This window comes from Rhipicephalus microplus, chromosome 4 (assembly GCF_043290135.1).
Source record: "Rhipicephalus microplus isolate Deutch F79 chromosome 4, USDA_Rmic, whole genome shotgun sequence".
Classification (NCBI taxonomy): domain Eukaryota; kingdom Metazoa; phylum Arthropoda; class Arachnida; order Ixodida; family Ixodidae; genus Rhipicephalus; species Rhipicephalus microplus.
The window spans coordinates 167310552-167325888 of NC_134703.1; the positions used below are offsets into that span (position 1 = coordinate 167310552).

At 43.9% G+C, this 15337-nt stretch overlaps 1 protein-coding gene across 3 annotated transcripts in view; it reads left to right on the plus strand.

Annotated features, from left to right (window-relative positions):
* Positions 1-15337, plus strand: part of Vang (Strabismus domain-containing protein Vang) — a 154598-nt gene that overhangs the window by 127309 nt on the left and 11952 nt on the right. For 2 of the 3 annotated variants that reach the window (XM_037423567.2, XM_075893838.1), the window contains 2 exons: positions 11868-12934; positions 14595-14675. In XM_037423567.2, coding sequence (XP_037279464.2) covers positions 11927-12934; positions 14595-14675 — 1089 coding nt within the window. In that variant the 5' untranslated portion in view covers positions 11868-11926. Of the gene's footprint in view, positions 1-8707; positions 9476-11867; positions 12935-14594; positions 14676-15337 lie in introns of those variants that run through there. The other variant, XM_075893839.1, reaches the window with a different exon arrangement.

Genomic DNA, 15337 nt, shown 5'->3' on the forward strand with positions numbered 1-15337 from the left:
AGCGCCAAGCTTGAAGCATGCTTCTCTTAAAATTTGATAATAGAGAAATCAAAAGCTAAACACTTCGACATATCCCAGTTCGTAGTGAACACTAGGACAGCACGTTTCAGCTTCGGTGGTTATCCATCTGTGTGGCCTGGGTAGTTATTTTTTCTTTCGTATTTTTGGAATATGAATTTTAAATAAATTTACTATGCTAGTTTTACAACTTTACGAAAAGCGTAATCGTGGGACATATCGTAAAGACAGGAAAATGTGAACTGTTGTTTCACTCAAATGGGGATTCGAGTGAGAACTCGGCCTAATCTTAGTGCGCAGACTCCTTGCTCGAGGAACCATGTATAGTTTGCAATCAGTTGCCTTCTTGGGAGCGAAAAAAAATGGGGGAAACGTTAATACGGCAATCTATTATTTTTACTTGTGCAATGGTGAGTGCTTGTCCAGTTTTCCTACGTTGAAACTCAGTACGAATACACCAAGGCGAAGACACCAAAGGTGCCTGATTCCCAAGTTTCATCGTTCGTAATAGCTGTAAGTCACTTTATGATTCCGATCGCCTGGCTCTTGCTTTTAGGAACTCCTCTGAAGTTACAACTTTTCTAGTTACGACGCTGGCCATATCATTAGCAAAAGCAGGCACATGGTTCCAAGGAGCACTTACAAAACAAGAGCAAAAAACGAGCATAATTGGTGAAATTGGCACAACTTGCAAGTTAGTTAACAAAAAAAAGCATCTATACTTACGCTGGAACTGCCTGCAAAAGCACATGGTATAACCAGTCGTAGCGTCAAACAGGTATTTTTCAAATACAGTTGGCCAATGGCAAGCATCTCTCTCGTGCTCTTCGTCGTGAATTTCACCCCCTACTTTGTGTGAGCGAAGACTTACCCATGGCATAATTTCGACAACGCACCGTCTTGCGTAATTTTGAAATGTCGCATCGCATGTTGCTGTCTGCCCCGGTAACAACGAGTTTATTGAAATTTCGTGGACAGTTTGAACGACATTTTTATTTTATCCTTATCCCCGAATAACGAATTATGTAACGCCGGCCTGAATCGATGACGCCACTTTATCAGCGGCATAATTGCAGTGCCACCCGCGGCGAATGAATTGCCCGTGCCGGCGCTGCTTTGTCATCGCTAATTGCGACGTCCGCAGAAAGAAAAAAGAAAATTGAATACGAAACAAAGCCCGCTTGCAGCTCACCGAGATGAGGCCGCTCGTCCGACCGGCGTGTGCTCGTGTTTTTGCGAGTGTTGCGCCGTGTTTGCTTCGTGAGCATTGTGCTTCCTCGGCTATTTCGAAGCATCCGTAACTGTCAGGCTTCTACTTTGTTTTCTTTTTTTTTTTACAATCCTATTTTCTGCTCAGCCAACAGAACGCCTTTTTTTTTGTCTGTTATACATTTGGGAAGAACGCGCACTGGTCGGTGGACAACAATGAAAGAATGAAGCCAGCATGATGAGCTTGCGTAAAGACGACAAAACGCGCTCGACACCCCGAAATGTGCCACCCCGGCGAGTCCGGAACGCGGAGGGAGGTCTTTAGAACTTTACGTATACACACGGGGATTTGTGTACGCATTGTCCGGCGCCAGAGTGTGATACATAGAGACGCGCGGTCGTAGAAAACGTTGATGAGCATACGCGCTTGCGCCACGTCGCCTTTGTGCTCCGAGGAAGCGCTCAGAGATCCGTCACGGGTACAGCGAGGCCATGCAAGCAGCACCGCGAGGAGAATGACGAAACGCCGAGACACACTCCAGGCGGCGTCCTGCGGGGGACGTCGGCAGTATTTCAAGGCACCGAGGCGTCGCTTTTTTGCTGTCGAGCCGCCGCGTCGCATGCGTGAAACGGCGTAGACGACGTCCAGCGGCGTGAATTTACCTCGGTCTAGCTGGCAGATATATCACCACGTCGCGTCGCTAAACGTCGACCGAGAGTCGCTAGAAGAACAGTTGCGTTTTTCCATATCTACGTCGACCGCTGGCGCAGTTTCTGATTGTGCATGGTTTCAGGAGCGAAGCTCCTTAGATGCTCACAATGTTCGACCGTTGCCGTTGAGGCTCGCCGTCGTACAGTCGAAGCGCAAGTGGGAAAATTTTGTCCGGAATACCGTCTACTCAGCGTATATATAGCGCGTATAATAAACCGCACTCTTTCCGTGCATCTGGCCGTCCATCCGTCCGTTCATCTGTCCGTCCTTTATACCTGTCGGCGACTTCAATGTAGACATTATGGACCTTAGGATTGCTTCGCTCCATCGTCAACACTCCGGCTAGCTTGGGGCTTCGTGCTGTGAAGTAGTGGTGCTTGTGATCTGCTGTCTGTGTGAGCAAATACTAGGCGTTTCATTGCGTTTTCCCTGAACGGGACATATATGTAAATTTGACAATTAAGAGAGCGAAGGGGGTGAGAGGGAGGGCGTTTAGATTTCATGCGGAATTCAACGTAATGCATGCAGAAAAAGGACGTCGAACGGATTGGAAATGCGCCCGAACGCTTTTTTGCTGCCGGACCAGGTTTCGTCGCAGGAACATTTCTTTGCAATTATCTTACTCGTAGTTTTATTATCGCCGTTCAATTACGGGGGCTGCCATCTTCGCTGAGAGAAAGGACATTTGACATCATGTTTTGGCGCTGCCTAATTTAAAGGAGATACTGAAAAAGGAGCGCCGCTGTCTGGAAAGCGTGACTTGCAGCCTGCAGCTGTTCCCCACCGGGATGACGGGAAAACTTAGCGGCAGAGGTTCGCCGCGGTGAATCAACGGTTACGGTGCTCGAATGCTGATCCGAAGGTCGCGGGTTGGATCCCGGTTGCAGCGGTCGCACTTCGATGCAGGCGAAATGACAGCGGCCCGTGTGCTGTGCGATGTCGGGGCACAGTTAAGAACAACCGACGTCGGCTCGAAATTTCCGGAGCCCTCCGCTATACGGTGTCTCTCATCGGTATCGTGGGACGTAAAATCCCGGCAGAGGTATGGAGCTGATAACAATACGCGCTTCACATCACATCCCAACACGTGTTGCATACTGAACGGTATAGAATGGCAGGCTGGGCGAGTTGGTTGAGATGCAAAGGCGAGTTGGTTGCGCTGTTTAAGTACAGTACATATGCTCTAAAGACGAACATCTAAGCTTGCCTCTCTCAGAAATCTCAATTGGCACTCATCGGCATATCTTTCCATGCAGCCTAAAGTTTCTCATCCGATAAGGGCCGGGAGCACGTGACGCAAAGAAGGCTCTCCGATAAGTGGACGATGATTGTGAGCAGTCGAAGACAATTCATAATCGTGGTGATGAAAAATCGGCGACACTACCAGCAGAAACTGATCGGTTTTCTCTAACGCTTGAACTATAGAACGTGATGATTGAACGTGACCGCTCCCACGACTTCGGCTCCGATAGCTGCTGTTGGATGTAAACAGAGAAATACCCAGATATTGCAGAAACTAGGCGCGGCTTTGTATAGTGTATACTCGCGCGCAACGGTGTTTTGGGGCAGCATGCGTTTCGCGGGGCTCGAAGAAAACAGGTTCACACGAGGCTGCGCGATAGCGTCTGAAGCTCCCTCGCCTCGGCGATGATCTCCTTCCTGAGTGGCAGGCATAGCTGGGCGCAATCTCGTCGTCCATCCGAAAGGGCGTCCATCTCTGCGGTCCACTGTGCTCGCGCCCCAACCGCTTCGTTGCAACGCATCTTCCTGGGCACCTCGTCTCGTCTTGCCATGCAGTCGGGCGATTTACTCCTAATGGAACGGCAGGCCGGCCCATCGCCGTCTCGCACGCAGTACACACTCGTATACATAGGCGGGAGATGAAGAATGACCTCATATAATGCCCGTCGCGTATGAACGTGGCCGGGGCGCACACGTGTTTGGAAGGGCTAGGAACGGCACTTTGAAGCACGCGTATGGTGGCGCCGTCATCGCCTATAAAACAATAACAATGCGTTAGCAACCTTCAAAGGGTGCGCAGCGCTTCATTGTGGATGCATTGTGTGTGCTTTGATTTCGTATATATATGCATGCAGGCGTCGTGCGGTCTGTTCAAGCGTGCTGCGATGCGCGAATACTTAGTGGGTCAATGGCGAAAGGTGTAACTACGCGATGGCTTAAGGGCGATCTTACCTTAAGGAGTCGAGGCTTGTCCGTCCACGTTTGGGTCCGTCACGGGGAGATGGGCGGATGTGGAACACACGAATAGGTTTAGCAACAGACTATGCCATAAAAATCAGAAATAATAGTTACGCGGAAGCACAAATGCTTTATGTATATATATGGCCGGCCAGCACGGATTACTACCATGGAGTGCTCCAACACTGCGAGCTAAGCAGGCAGTCTCGTTTCCGATTAACAAATTCACGTGTGTCGAATAATTAACGGAGAGGATCAGCATTGATAAAAGGTGCATGTCGTGGGTTCGATTACGGTCGGTATAGATGATCGAAATGGGTATAATGTTCGTTGAAAGTATACGATTAGTAGTTGTTATGCTTGTTTGTAAACAACAACTATGGCGTGTCCGTATAATATTATTTAATCGTCCTTAACCTCTCGTCAGGAGAAAGCTGGAAGATTTGCAAGCAAATAGCTCTATAGCGTAGAGAGATTGCGTTGTTAACGTCGGTGGACGACGCACGCAAGGAAAAGGAAGGAAAAACTTTATTTGCAAGGGTTTGGGACAGAGGTCATAAGCTTGATGGGTGGGGCCCCAAGTCCAGGGCTCCACTGGCTGCCGCCGTCTGTATGACGTGACGCAGAAGTGCAAGCTGCACCTCTGGGTCAGAGCTGGCGAGCTGTGCCTCCCATACGCACGCAACGTTAAGTGCTAGCAGCTGCCATTCCACTGCGGTGTTAATGCCCATGAAATGAAATTAGCCTACTCGTACATAACAAATTGCTCGTGAATGCACGGTTGTCATCAAACACAATTTTTTATAGCTCTCTAATTGATCGCATGATTTTTTCGTTGTCGTAATCACGTATAACTTGAATGCGTCCCTACTTACATGGTGTTATTACTTATTTTTCGTGTTCCGCTATGGACCATGCAAAGTTATACGTAACCGTTACAAGTAATCGATTACTTGTAATCAACTGAATCTTCTTGTAATTTTGTAACACAATCAATTACGTTGACGAAACTGTAAAGTTTTGCGTAATTGAATTACATTTTCTTGTAGTTCATTACCGGTAATCAATTACTTTCTTTTTCCAAAATCAGGTTGTAACCAGGGGTACATAGAAACTGTGGTCTCGAAAGATATGGGACCACTCTGTGAAAATATGTTAGTATGTGGTCCCCGTCCAGTCAGCTGGGGGTTACCCACAGAGGCCTTTTTTTTTCTACTCACTTTTTTCTTGTGGTTACCTTCACAGCCTTACCAGAGCGCCAGCAACAGCCAAGAGCGACGCTCTGCACAGAGCATCGGTAGCATCGAAGAACTACGCCGCTACGATCTGGCCTGCAAGGTGTCCTTATTGCTTGCGAATATTCAAAAATTTTGAATAACGAAACAAATAGTGCAGCATTCGATCTGATTGTCGAATCGAATAGTACGTATTTGAAAGTATTCGAAAAACCGAACGTTCTTCGAATAATCAGCACCGACGGGAGAAAACCAAAAACAAACGAAACTTTGGAACAGCTAAGAGTCATTCTCCCTATTTTAATCCTTAAAGCGATCTGCACGCAGCCCAAGCTTTTACGAGACTGCCGACACTATATTGGTTGCTGGATGAACGAGGAGTTTCTTCTGAAAACTCCACTCTTGCTCGTTTTTCACTATGCTGAAGCTGTATCACATTAATCAGCTCCTGTCTTCATTTTGTAATAGTTGCCAGCAGCTTCATGACTAACAACAGATGCGGGTGTTGCGTTTGCGTAAATTCTCCTTTCAGATGCAGGTTTATACGCCGATTGTTTCATGCTTTCGATGCGCAGACCGTGTTGTGACGAAAGGTTGATCAGCTTCTTTACATCTTTAGCTTTGTCCGTGGTGTCTGGTTTAAGATTGCTTACATTTCGTGTCGCAATTTTATTTAAAATGAAACGCCAAAGTCTCACATTGACAACGTCAGTGAATGCTATGTTTGAACATACAGTTACAGAATATTATACGAAGGCTCTATAGTTTCTGCTGTATGCAGGCTTACCTTAGTTTTCGTAATTGTAATATTTCTAGTCGATTGAAACTAACGGTAATGGTATTTGGTGAAAGTGTGGGAATATTTGTTTGCAGTAAAGTGTCGTAGTGTTTTAATACTGTCTGTAAAAAAATTTGAGCGCAGAGACCCCACACATTCACGCACACACACATCCAGGCATTAAACACGCACAGCGCGTGCGTTTCCGTTCAGATTAATTTTTTGAAATGTTTTACCAATTATCCCTACAACAAGTTCTTTTAAGGCTGTTTTGAAAATTGTTTACATACCATTCGACTAGCACTCCAACAGTATTTGATTACTATTCGTATTCAATTCGACGTCATCGTGCACTATTCTATTTGTGTTTGATTAGGTTCGGTTCCGAAATTCATCATTCGCACATCCCTTACGTTATAAGAGCGCCCCTTCCTCCAGCGCACGCACTGACGGTGTTCAGTGTAGCAGAGGGCCTCTTAACGTGCGCTCCTCTTTAAGTGGTTATGAATGGAAGAAGTGTAGACAAAAGTGCTTACCGGTGACTTACGAGGACACCTCAACTGGTAGTGGTGGTAGTGGTTGGAAGATGAGAAAAGGCGCCTAATTTCTGCAACCCGGTCGGGAGCACGGCGCAGTGCCTGACCTCAACAGGTGGGCGCATGGAGGGGGCCTGGGGAATGAAATATAGCAGGGAAGTAAAGAGAAGATAGGTGAAATAATAATAATAATAATAATAATAATAATAATAATAATAATAATAATAATAATAATAATAATAATAATAATAATAATAAAAGTTGGGGACTGTCGTTTGCCGCCCGAAAGCGCGCGAACTCCCGTGCGCAACGCGCAGCCCGCCATTTGGGCACGCAGAAGCGCTTATGATCACGTGAGCTTCAAAAAATTGGCGCGAGACTGCTAGTACTACTTTCAAGAAGCTCCAGCTGTGTACGATTACGCAGAAGATAATGCTGCGTTCGACATGAAGCTCTTATTTTCATCATAATCGTGCTTCTTCGCGATTGCGTTCGCGATAACGGGGCGGCCTATCTCTGCAGGGCCGTTTGACCGTTGAAGCGGACAATGCGAGCGTGAGGTCACGGTCCGTAAACTATACCGAAAGGCGCGGCAGCGCATTTGATACAAAATGAAGGGGGTTGATTAATGAGAACGCATGAGGAGATAGTACGGTCACAATGTTTGCTCGACTGGAATGTATGCCTATACGTGCGATATATATATATATATATATATATATATATATATATATATATATATATATATATATATATATATATATACATATATATATATATATATATATATATATATATATATATATATATATTATATATATATATATATATATATATATATATATATATATATATATATATATATATATATATATATATATATATACATACATATATATATATATATATATATATATATATATATATATATATATATATATATCCACGTTTGCACTAGCCCCTCTTCATTTCCTTCACCCCGCCGCGGTGGTCTAGTGGCTAACTCGGCTGCTGACCCGCAGGTCGCGGGTTCGATTCCCGGCTGCGGCGGCTGCATTTCCGATGGAGGCGGAAATGTTGTAGGCCCGTGTGCTCAGATTTGGGTGCACGTTAAAGAACCCCAGGTGGTCAAAATTTCCGGAGCCCTCCACTACGGCGTCTCTCATAATCAAATGGCGGTTTTGGGACGTTAAACCCCACAAATCAATCAAATCATCAATCTTCATTTCCTTCCTCACCTGCAATTGCCTTTCCCTTCCCTTTCCATACTTTACCATGCGTAGCATACGCGCGTGAGTATTCTGACGCCGCCCTTACTGCAAGTTTAGCAGCGCCGTTAGTAAAAGGACACTGAAATGAAACAGTTCGTTGATTTAGAGTGAACGTTCTCTGAAAACTGTAATGTTGTTACTCTTAACTTTCTAAGTTCGTTTCTTGGAGGAGAAAATCAAAGTCAAAGCACCATATTTTAATTTCGCGCTGAGATCTGTTCAAATTTAGCCTACCGTTGTTTTTTTTTCTTTGTATGTGTCTTAATTAATCATTACATGTGCAAGTTGTTAGCCTAGGTCGTGGCTGCAGTAAAATAGAAGAGGGGGGTTTACTGTAGTTGGCGTTTATTGTGGCATCCGTAGCGATAACTGGAGTTTGGACATTCGTGTCGTGTCTGTGACTGTCTGTGGTTTCATCAACTTGAACCTGTCTGCGCCGAGAACCCTAAAGCAATTTAACATCGCTTAGCTAAAGCATAGCGACAACTTAGAACCAACCAGATTAAACTTCAGAGTCATCCAGGTTTGCTGTTTCAAGCTTGGGCGACTTAGTGCAAGCTTTGCCGTTTTAAATCGACCATGAATAGAATATTCATCATCGATTCACTAGAATATCACTAGAATATCAGAAAAACGCGCCAGGCTCTAGCGAACCTCGCCCGATGCGCTCTAATATTTTGTTGCAAGGACGTTAGCGCCACCTGCCGATGGCGTGCAAAACCATCTCGCGTTCGTCATGGCTTCCGAGATTTGAAGTCGCACAACTTGTGTTCTAGAAGTCGCGAATGGTTCTGTAGTGGCGCTGCGGCTGAAACTGAATTTGTCAAAGCTCTTGTGCACGCTGCTTTCATGAAGTGTGCATGTAAATCCTAGTAGAGACTTTCGCTTTAAAATATAGATGTCTGATCGAACTTACGAGGGGGCACTCATTCGATTACATCGGCGAGTCTGCGCCTGTGCAGTAGCTACATCGGTAGCGTGCTGCGCTGCGGAGGCAGAGGTCGTGCGTTCGATACCCGGCGCGACACACCGCTGTCACAAATTCCGGATAGATGACTTTCCCGCTATCCGGGCCAAGCACAGCAACATTATTGCCACGGCACCGCCACTCTGTTCAATGAAAGCTTTGTGGCCAAAAACTGTGGCTACATCTTCCTGTCCCTTACTCTCTATGCTGCTTGTAATAAATTCTCTCCTCAACCTCTTCACACGCTTACTTGTCAGTTCTGACTAATGTTGTGTCTCACAAAAAAACTAGTTCATATTCATATTAGTTATGATATATGGAGTTGTTATAACATATATAGTTTGTTGGAAACGCAGGCTATGAGCAGCGAAGGTACCGCTAGAAACAATTGACAACTCTATCGTTTCGGGGACATTATGGCCTTAACCACATTGAGGGAGTTCAGGGCAACTTCACCACTGGGGATGGTACATAAGCCTCTATATATCTAGCATTTCTTCCCCATCGAAACGAGGCCGCCGCGGCCGGGATTTCATCCCACGACCTTCGGGTACGTAGTAGAGAAACCTAACCAAAACACCTTGCTCTGCGAGCAATGACCTAGTAGGTAATTGTGATAAGGGATTGGTGTCTAGTCATGCTCATGGATGAACAGTGCTTTGGTATGAAGTTTTTATAGAACATAAAATGGTTTTATTGGGTCGCATTATGACGAATTGCGCTACTGTTCTTAAAACGTACATGCAATAAGGATTGTTCTTCCTTCTGTTCTTAAATTTTTTTCAAGGCAGATATGTTATAAAAATAGTATGCTTGGCAGGCTCCAGCCGCCTACACACACAAGCTCTACATCAAGGCAGGAACACTTCGCTGCAGTTGAAGTGCCACTGGCATAACTAAATAACAATGAACTCGCTATAATTAACAGTTCAGTTACCCACTCGAGGGCCATTGCTTATGTGGGAAAGTCACAGGGCATCACAACTACCCACTGCCTAAAAATCACTTTGATGCTGCACACAGCATATATCCATGTATTGATCACCATCATAAAGTAGGTATCCCTTCATGCGACACAAAAATTTTTTCCATTAATTTTTGGCTCGTACATCAAAGGAGAGAAGTGCACTTCCACATAGCATTGTTCATAATAATTATGGCCACTTCTTCCATTATAACATTGTAATATTGGCTGGCTTTTTGTTGCATTAGCTAACAATTTATAATTAGCTTTTGTGATATATCAGCTATATAATATGCATTAGTATGTAAATGTGTAAGCTGAAGTTGTATTACATAAAATTTATTTGTACAATCTAACTATACTCACTTTTTTTCTGTAAGAACTTACCCTTGGCCATTGGCCCCGGTGAGTGTAATAAATAAATAAACAATTTCGGATATTTATCATGGAATTTTAGTAGCGATATCAAGACTGGCATACAGAAAAAGTAGCCACTATGTTACTTCGCACTGAAACTACCTTTGATGTATAAGTGACTAAATATCTTGTCGATGATATATGTAAGATCCAATCATCTCAGATGCACCAGCAGAGGACCTTATCTTTGTAAGCGATGTTTGAAGCTTATCTGTTTATTTACTCTGTTTATACACAAGAAAACAGAATATAAATATTTTACCTCATGTGCTTTGCATGGAGCTCACAGGCAGTCACTGCGGTGCTTTGTGTGGACAAGTGAAAGTATTTTGTGCCTCTGTATAAATAAAAAAAACACAAATAAGCATCACATTCCACATGCGAATAGTGAGCAGCCTACTTGTAATCAAGGTTTCTAATGACACCCGTCTGGTCGGGAAGAATCAATGAATAAAACTACGAAAACCAGAAGTTGGTGAGCGAAGTCACCGTTCTTGGTAATGAAACGTCAATACATGGTTTATCCTCTTGTGGTTGCTGTCCTCGTATTTTTATTCAAGTACTTATACTTATGTACTTAAGATGACATACCAATTCGCCTGATCAGATTCTCTAAAGCACCCTCATACTAATTTCAGCACTTCTTTTTCACACCTATTTTCAGTCTAACATAACAGAGAGGCCACATATTCTGCATGCCAGGTGAAGCCAGCTTCAATATCACCTATAATATTGCAAATGTCCAATTATGTCAAACTTTTGGTCTGCAAATAGTAGGTATGCCCTAAATTGTGATGTCCTACAACTTTCCCGAATAAACAACTGCCCTCAAGATGGAAGTTTAGTTCGTCAGTCACTTCAATGTCTTGTCAGCTGCAGCAAAGTGTTTCTGTTTGTACTCGAGTTCATGGGCAAATAAAGGCAGTAGAAGTCTTAGTGTCATAAATTTTTTTTCTTTAAAGCAGTAGTTTCATTCAATCATCACTGCAAGCAGCACATTCACACCTCAATGTATATTTTCACAGTTAAGATTCAGTGTTTCTTTTTCCCACTGAATATTTGCATCCCTGAAATGAATATAAAAAGACCATGCAACTTGCATGTCTTGTTCTTGTATCAATCTTCATCCTCATGTTAGGCATATCCATGGTAAAACTTCGCATTTGTTTCACACCAACTAGCTCCTATCAAAGCACTTCCGAACCACTTGAGATTTTTAAAGGAACACGACATATATACATGTCAGGTCATCTTTTTTTTTTTTTCAAATCTCTTTTTTTTTTATGCTGCATTCTCATAGTATGTTGCTCTGGAAGTGATGCATGGAACACCTGCCTTTATTAATTATTGATGCTGTAGTATATTTACCGACTTGTGCAATTATCTGGATCATAGTGTTTGATTTATGTGAAAATTGGGTGTGGTTCATGGCCGTGCTGTAAGGGCGTACTGTAGCCTGACAGCTACAGCACGCCCCTGTGCGGAAGTTGCAGCAAATAAGATTTGTATACGATTCAAAGTAAGTGTTAAGGAAAGGGTTTCTTTTCTTCGCCCACCGCAGGTGTGCAGCTGAGGCTGCAGAAGACGCTGTGTTGACAGCGACAACCAGGTGGCCTGGCCATGTCCGTCTGGTCAGGGGACATCCACGGTGGGATTCAGCTGCCACCGAACTTCAAGATGTCACACGACAATGAATCAGTCAAGTCAGGCCCCAGTGAGCGGTCCCGGAGGTCGTCGTCCTCCCGACACCATAACCACAGCAACAACATCCAGAACCACCACCAGCAGCACCACCAACAGCGGCAGCAGCAACAGCAAAAGCAAGAGGACGGTCCCCAGCAGTCGTACCGTGCCAGCCGGAGGCACTCGCATCGCTCCACTCGGTCGTGTCCCACGCAGGTCAAGGTTGGCGATCGAAGGGATGAGGTCATCGAGGTGCAGATTCTGCCGCAAGATGATAATTGGGGCGACAACACGACTGCCATCACGGGAAACACGAGCGAGCGTTCGATGAGCGCCGAGGACGTGTCGAGGCTCGGCAGGGATCCAGAAGGCACACCCGGAGGGCTTTTTCGCTGCCATATGTGGGCCGGGACAGTGCTGACGAGCATTCTGTCCTTAGCGGCATTCCTTTCTCCAATGGTGATGGTAGCGCTACCACGAATCGAAATTCTAGAGTGGAAAGTGCAAAAGTGTGGACCAGAGTGTGACGGCCTTCTCATCAGCTTCGCATTCAAGCTGCTTATCCTCGCGGTTGCCACTTGGGCTCTATTCGTGCGAAGGCCTCGTGCAACAATGCCACGAATATTCATCCTGAGAGCAGTGGTGCTCGCCCTGGTCTTTGTGTTCATCTTCTCATACTGGCTGTTCTTCTGTGTTCGCATCTACGAGCGACGCCACCAGGACTACGAGTTGACGTACCTGAGCATAGTGCAGTTCGCTCTCTCCTTGGTGGACTCCCTCCTGTTCATTCACTACATGGCTGTCATTCTTGTTGAAATACGACAGCTGCAGCCACAGTACTATGTGAAGATTGTGCGGTCACCCGATGGCCAGAGCCGGAGCTACACAGTCGGCCAGCTCAGTATACAGAGGGCAGCAGTATGGATGCTCGAGAAGTACTATCAGGTGGGTCAACAAAAAGAAGGTGAACTGAGGGACCCGCTTTTTTTTTATTCTCATTCTTGTGAAGCCCCCGGTGGTTAGTGAAGGAAACCAAAGGGAAACTAAATTTTTGTAACGGCTAAATATTTGTATGGAGCACATTTCTGCAGACCGCAACGATGAAAACCAGAGACATTGCTGCATTCAGAGCTGAATTGAGGCACCAAAAATAAGCAGAATAAATGCACAGACATCCACCACTGCACTGGTCGTAATGCCGACATATATATGACAAGTCAAACTTCACCAATCGCTCAGTCGTCCAGCATTAAGGCAACCATAAATCGCAAACACCTGTATAGTAGGGGAGCGGCGGCACCGAGCGTTGCGATTGGAGGTATTGATTGGTGCATGTTGATTGGAACCCCGAAACACCTCAATACGAAAAATTTAACAAAAATAATTTTAATCATAACTTCAATCGTCACTATACTATGATATGGCTGTTAACAGCCTCCCACAGTTGCTTTGGAGACCCTGTTCATTACAGCAGATATCTCAGACGTACAAAAACCACACAAACAAAAGGTTGGCATTTCATGTTTTTAATGTTTGATTAGGCAAATGGCTAAATAATTAAACTTCTTGTTGTTTTTCGTAATTTTGGCCTGCTTCATGCCTAGTTTTTTTATTATGCAGCCCTCTTTCATTCTGCATGACCTTGGGCAACTGTTAAGCTGTATTTCTGATAAAGTTAATGCACTGTCGGCACTAAAGCCAATTGAGTCATGTTATGACAGTGTATCAACAGTTCAATCCAAACAAGGCACAACTTTGAAGGCGGACAGACGCTAAAAGGGCGTAAACTGTAGACTAAAGAAATTTCACTGGATATCTGCATTAGTTCAACTGAAGACCAGTCTTCATCTAAGAAGCAACTGCAAGTAGCCACAAGTAGTAGGGCTTACTAGGATCTCTTTAGCTTCATTATTTATTTAACCAATGCTAATCATGGTTGTGTAATTTTGCATGGAAACTTGTAAAATATTGGTTAATTGAAACATATAGGAACTTCTTGTGAATACGAATATGGCTAGGTTTTCAGCGTTGTTAATTGTTTATTAACGCTAGTGGCTCAAGTAAGCACATAACTTTTCCTGGTCAGTCAACCCTATTATTGAGCAACACCATCTTCCAGGGTAAAATGTATACATATTGCTAATGTTTTCCTGTTTCATTTCAGCCAGTGTTTGGTTTTCACGATGGCTAGGTTTTCAGCATTATTAATTGTGTATTAAAGCTAGTGGCTCAAGTAAGCACATAACTTATCCTGGTCAGTCAACCCTATTATTGAGAAGCACCATCTTCCAGCGTAAAATGTATATATATTGCTAATGTTTGCCTGTTTCATTTGCGCCAGTGTTTGGTTTTCACAATGGCAATAAAGTTGTATTGTCTATATCGCACCCATGATTTTGTTGCCGCGTCACCCAACCCACACTATCTAACAGATGTAACCAAACGTAACTGTCGTGGCTTGTAAAAAACTTGTTACTTCATTGCAGTTACACTATGTTCCAACATTTTTGTCTTAAATTGTACTAAGCTGTCATGTATTGAACTTCAAATAGCTCTGTGTTGTATTGCGCTTCTATAACATGCATTTCTTGTTTTCATTATGCAGGATTTTCCCATTTACAACCCTTACCTGGAAACGGTTCCAAGTCGTCACCGAAAGCAGCAACAGCAGCAGCAGGCTTTCAAGGCAGGTTGCCGTTTTTTGTAGATGACCAGAAAATGCGTCTTCGTTTCTCGTTCTGTACATGGTTTCCAAGCTTATCTTGTACGGAATTCACTTTGTTTTATTTCAGTGACACAAATGTAAGGGGTAACTGCACACTTTGTCGGCATTACTTGCTGATTGGATGATTTTATGCAAAATATTACAATGCATATGATTTACATCTTGCTGTAACCAGCTGGAACCCAGCGGCAGGAAGCTTCATGGCACAGCAAACTTTAACTTTTTAATGGAATTCTACATGTTCTAATATTCAATTTTCACCCAAACTTCATGCTGACTTTCATTATCGAAGAAGAATATTGTTTTATGTTCAACTTACGTGCACAAAAACTACGAAAAAATCTTTATTGCATACAGTACTTAATTGTGAAAGGCAAAACATAAAATTTTCTTATTCTCACAATTGTTACTATGCCTGGGCAGAACAGAAAGACAAATAAAAGAACTGAGAAGAAAAAATGGGCAAGAAATGAGGCAAGGTACTCCAATGTAACCATGTGTAGTCATGATCAATCAAATACATGAACATATATTTCCTTTCTCCCAGTCTTTCCATGCTCACTTTTATGTCTGGAGCCAGTATGCCGCTTACTGTTTTTTTTCTAAAAGCATACACTTTGTAA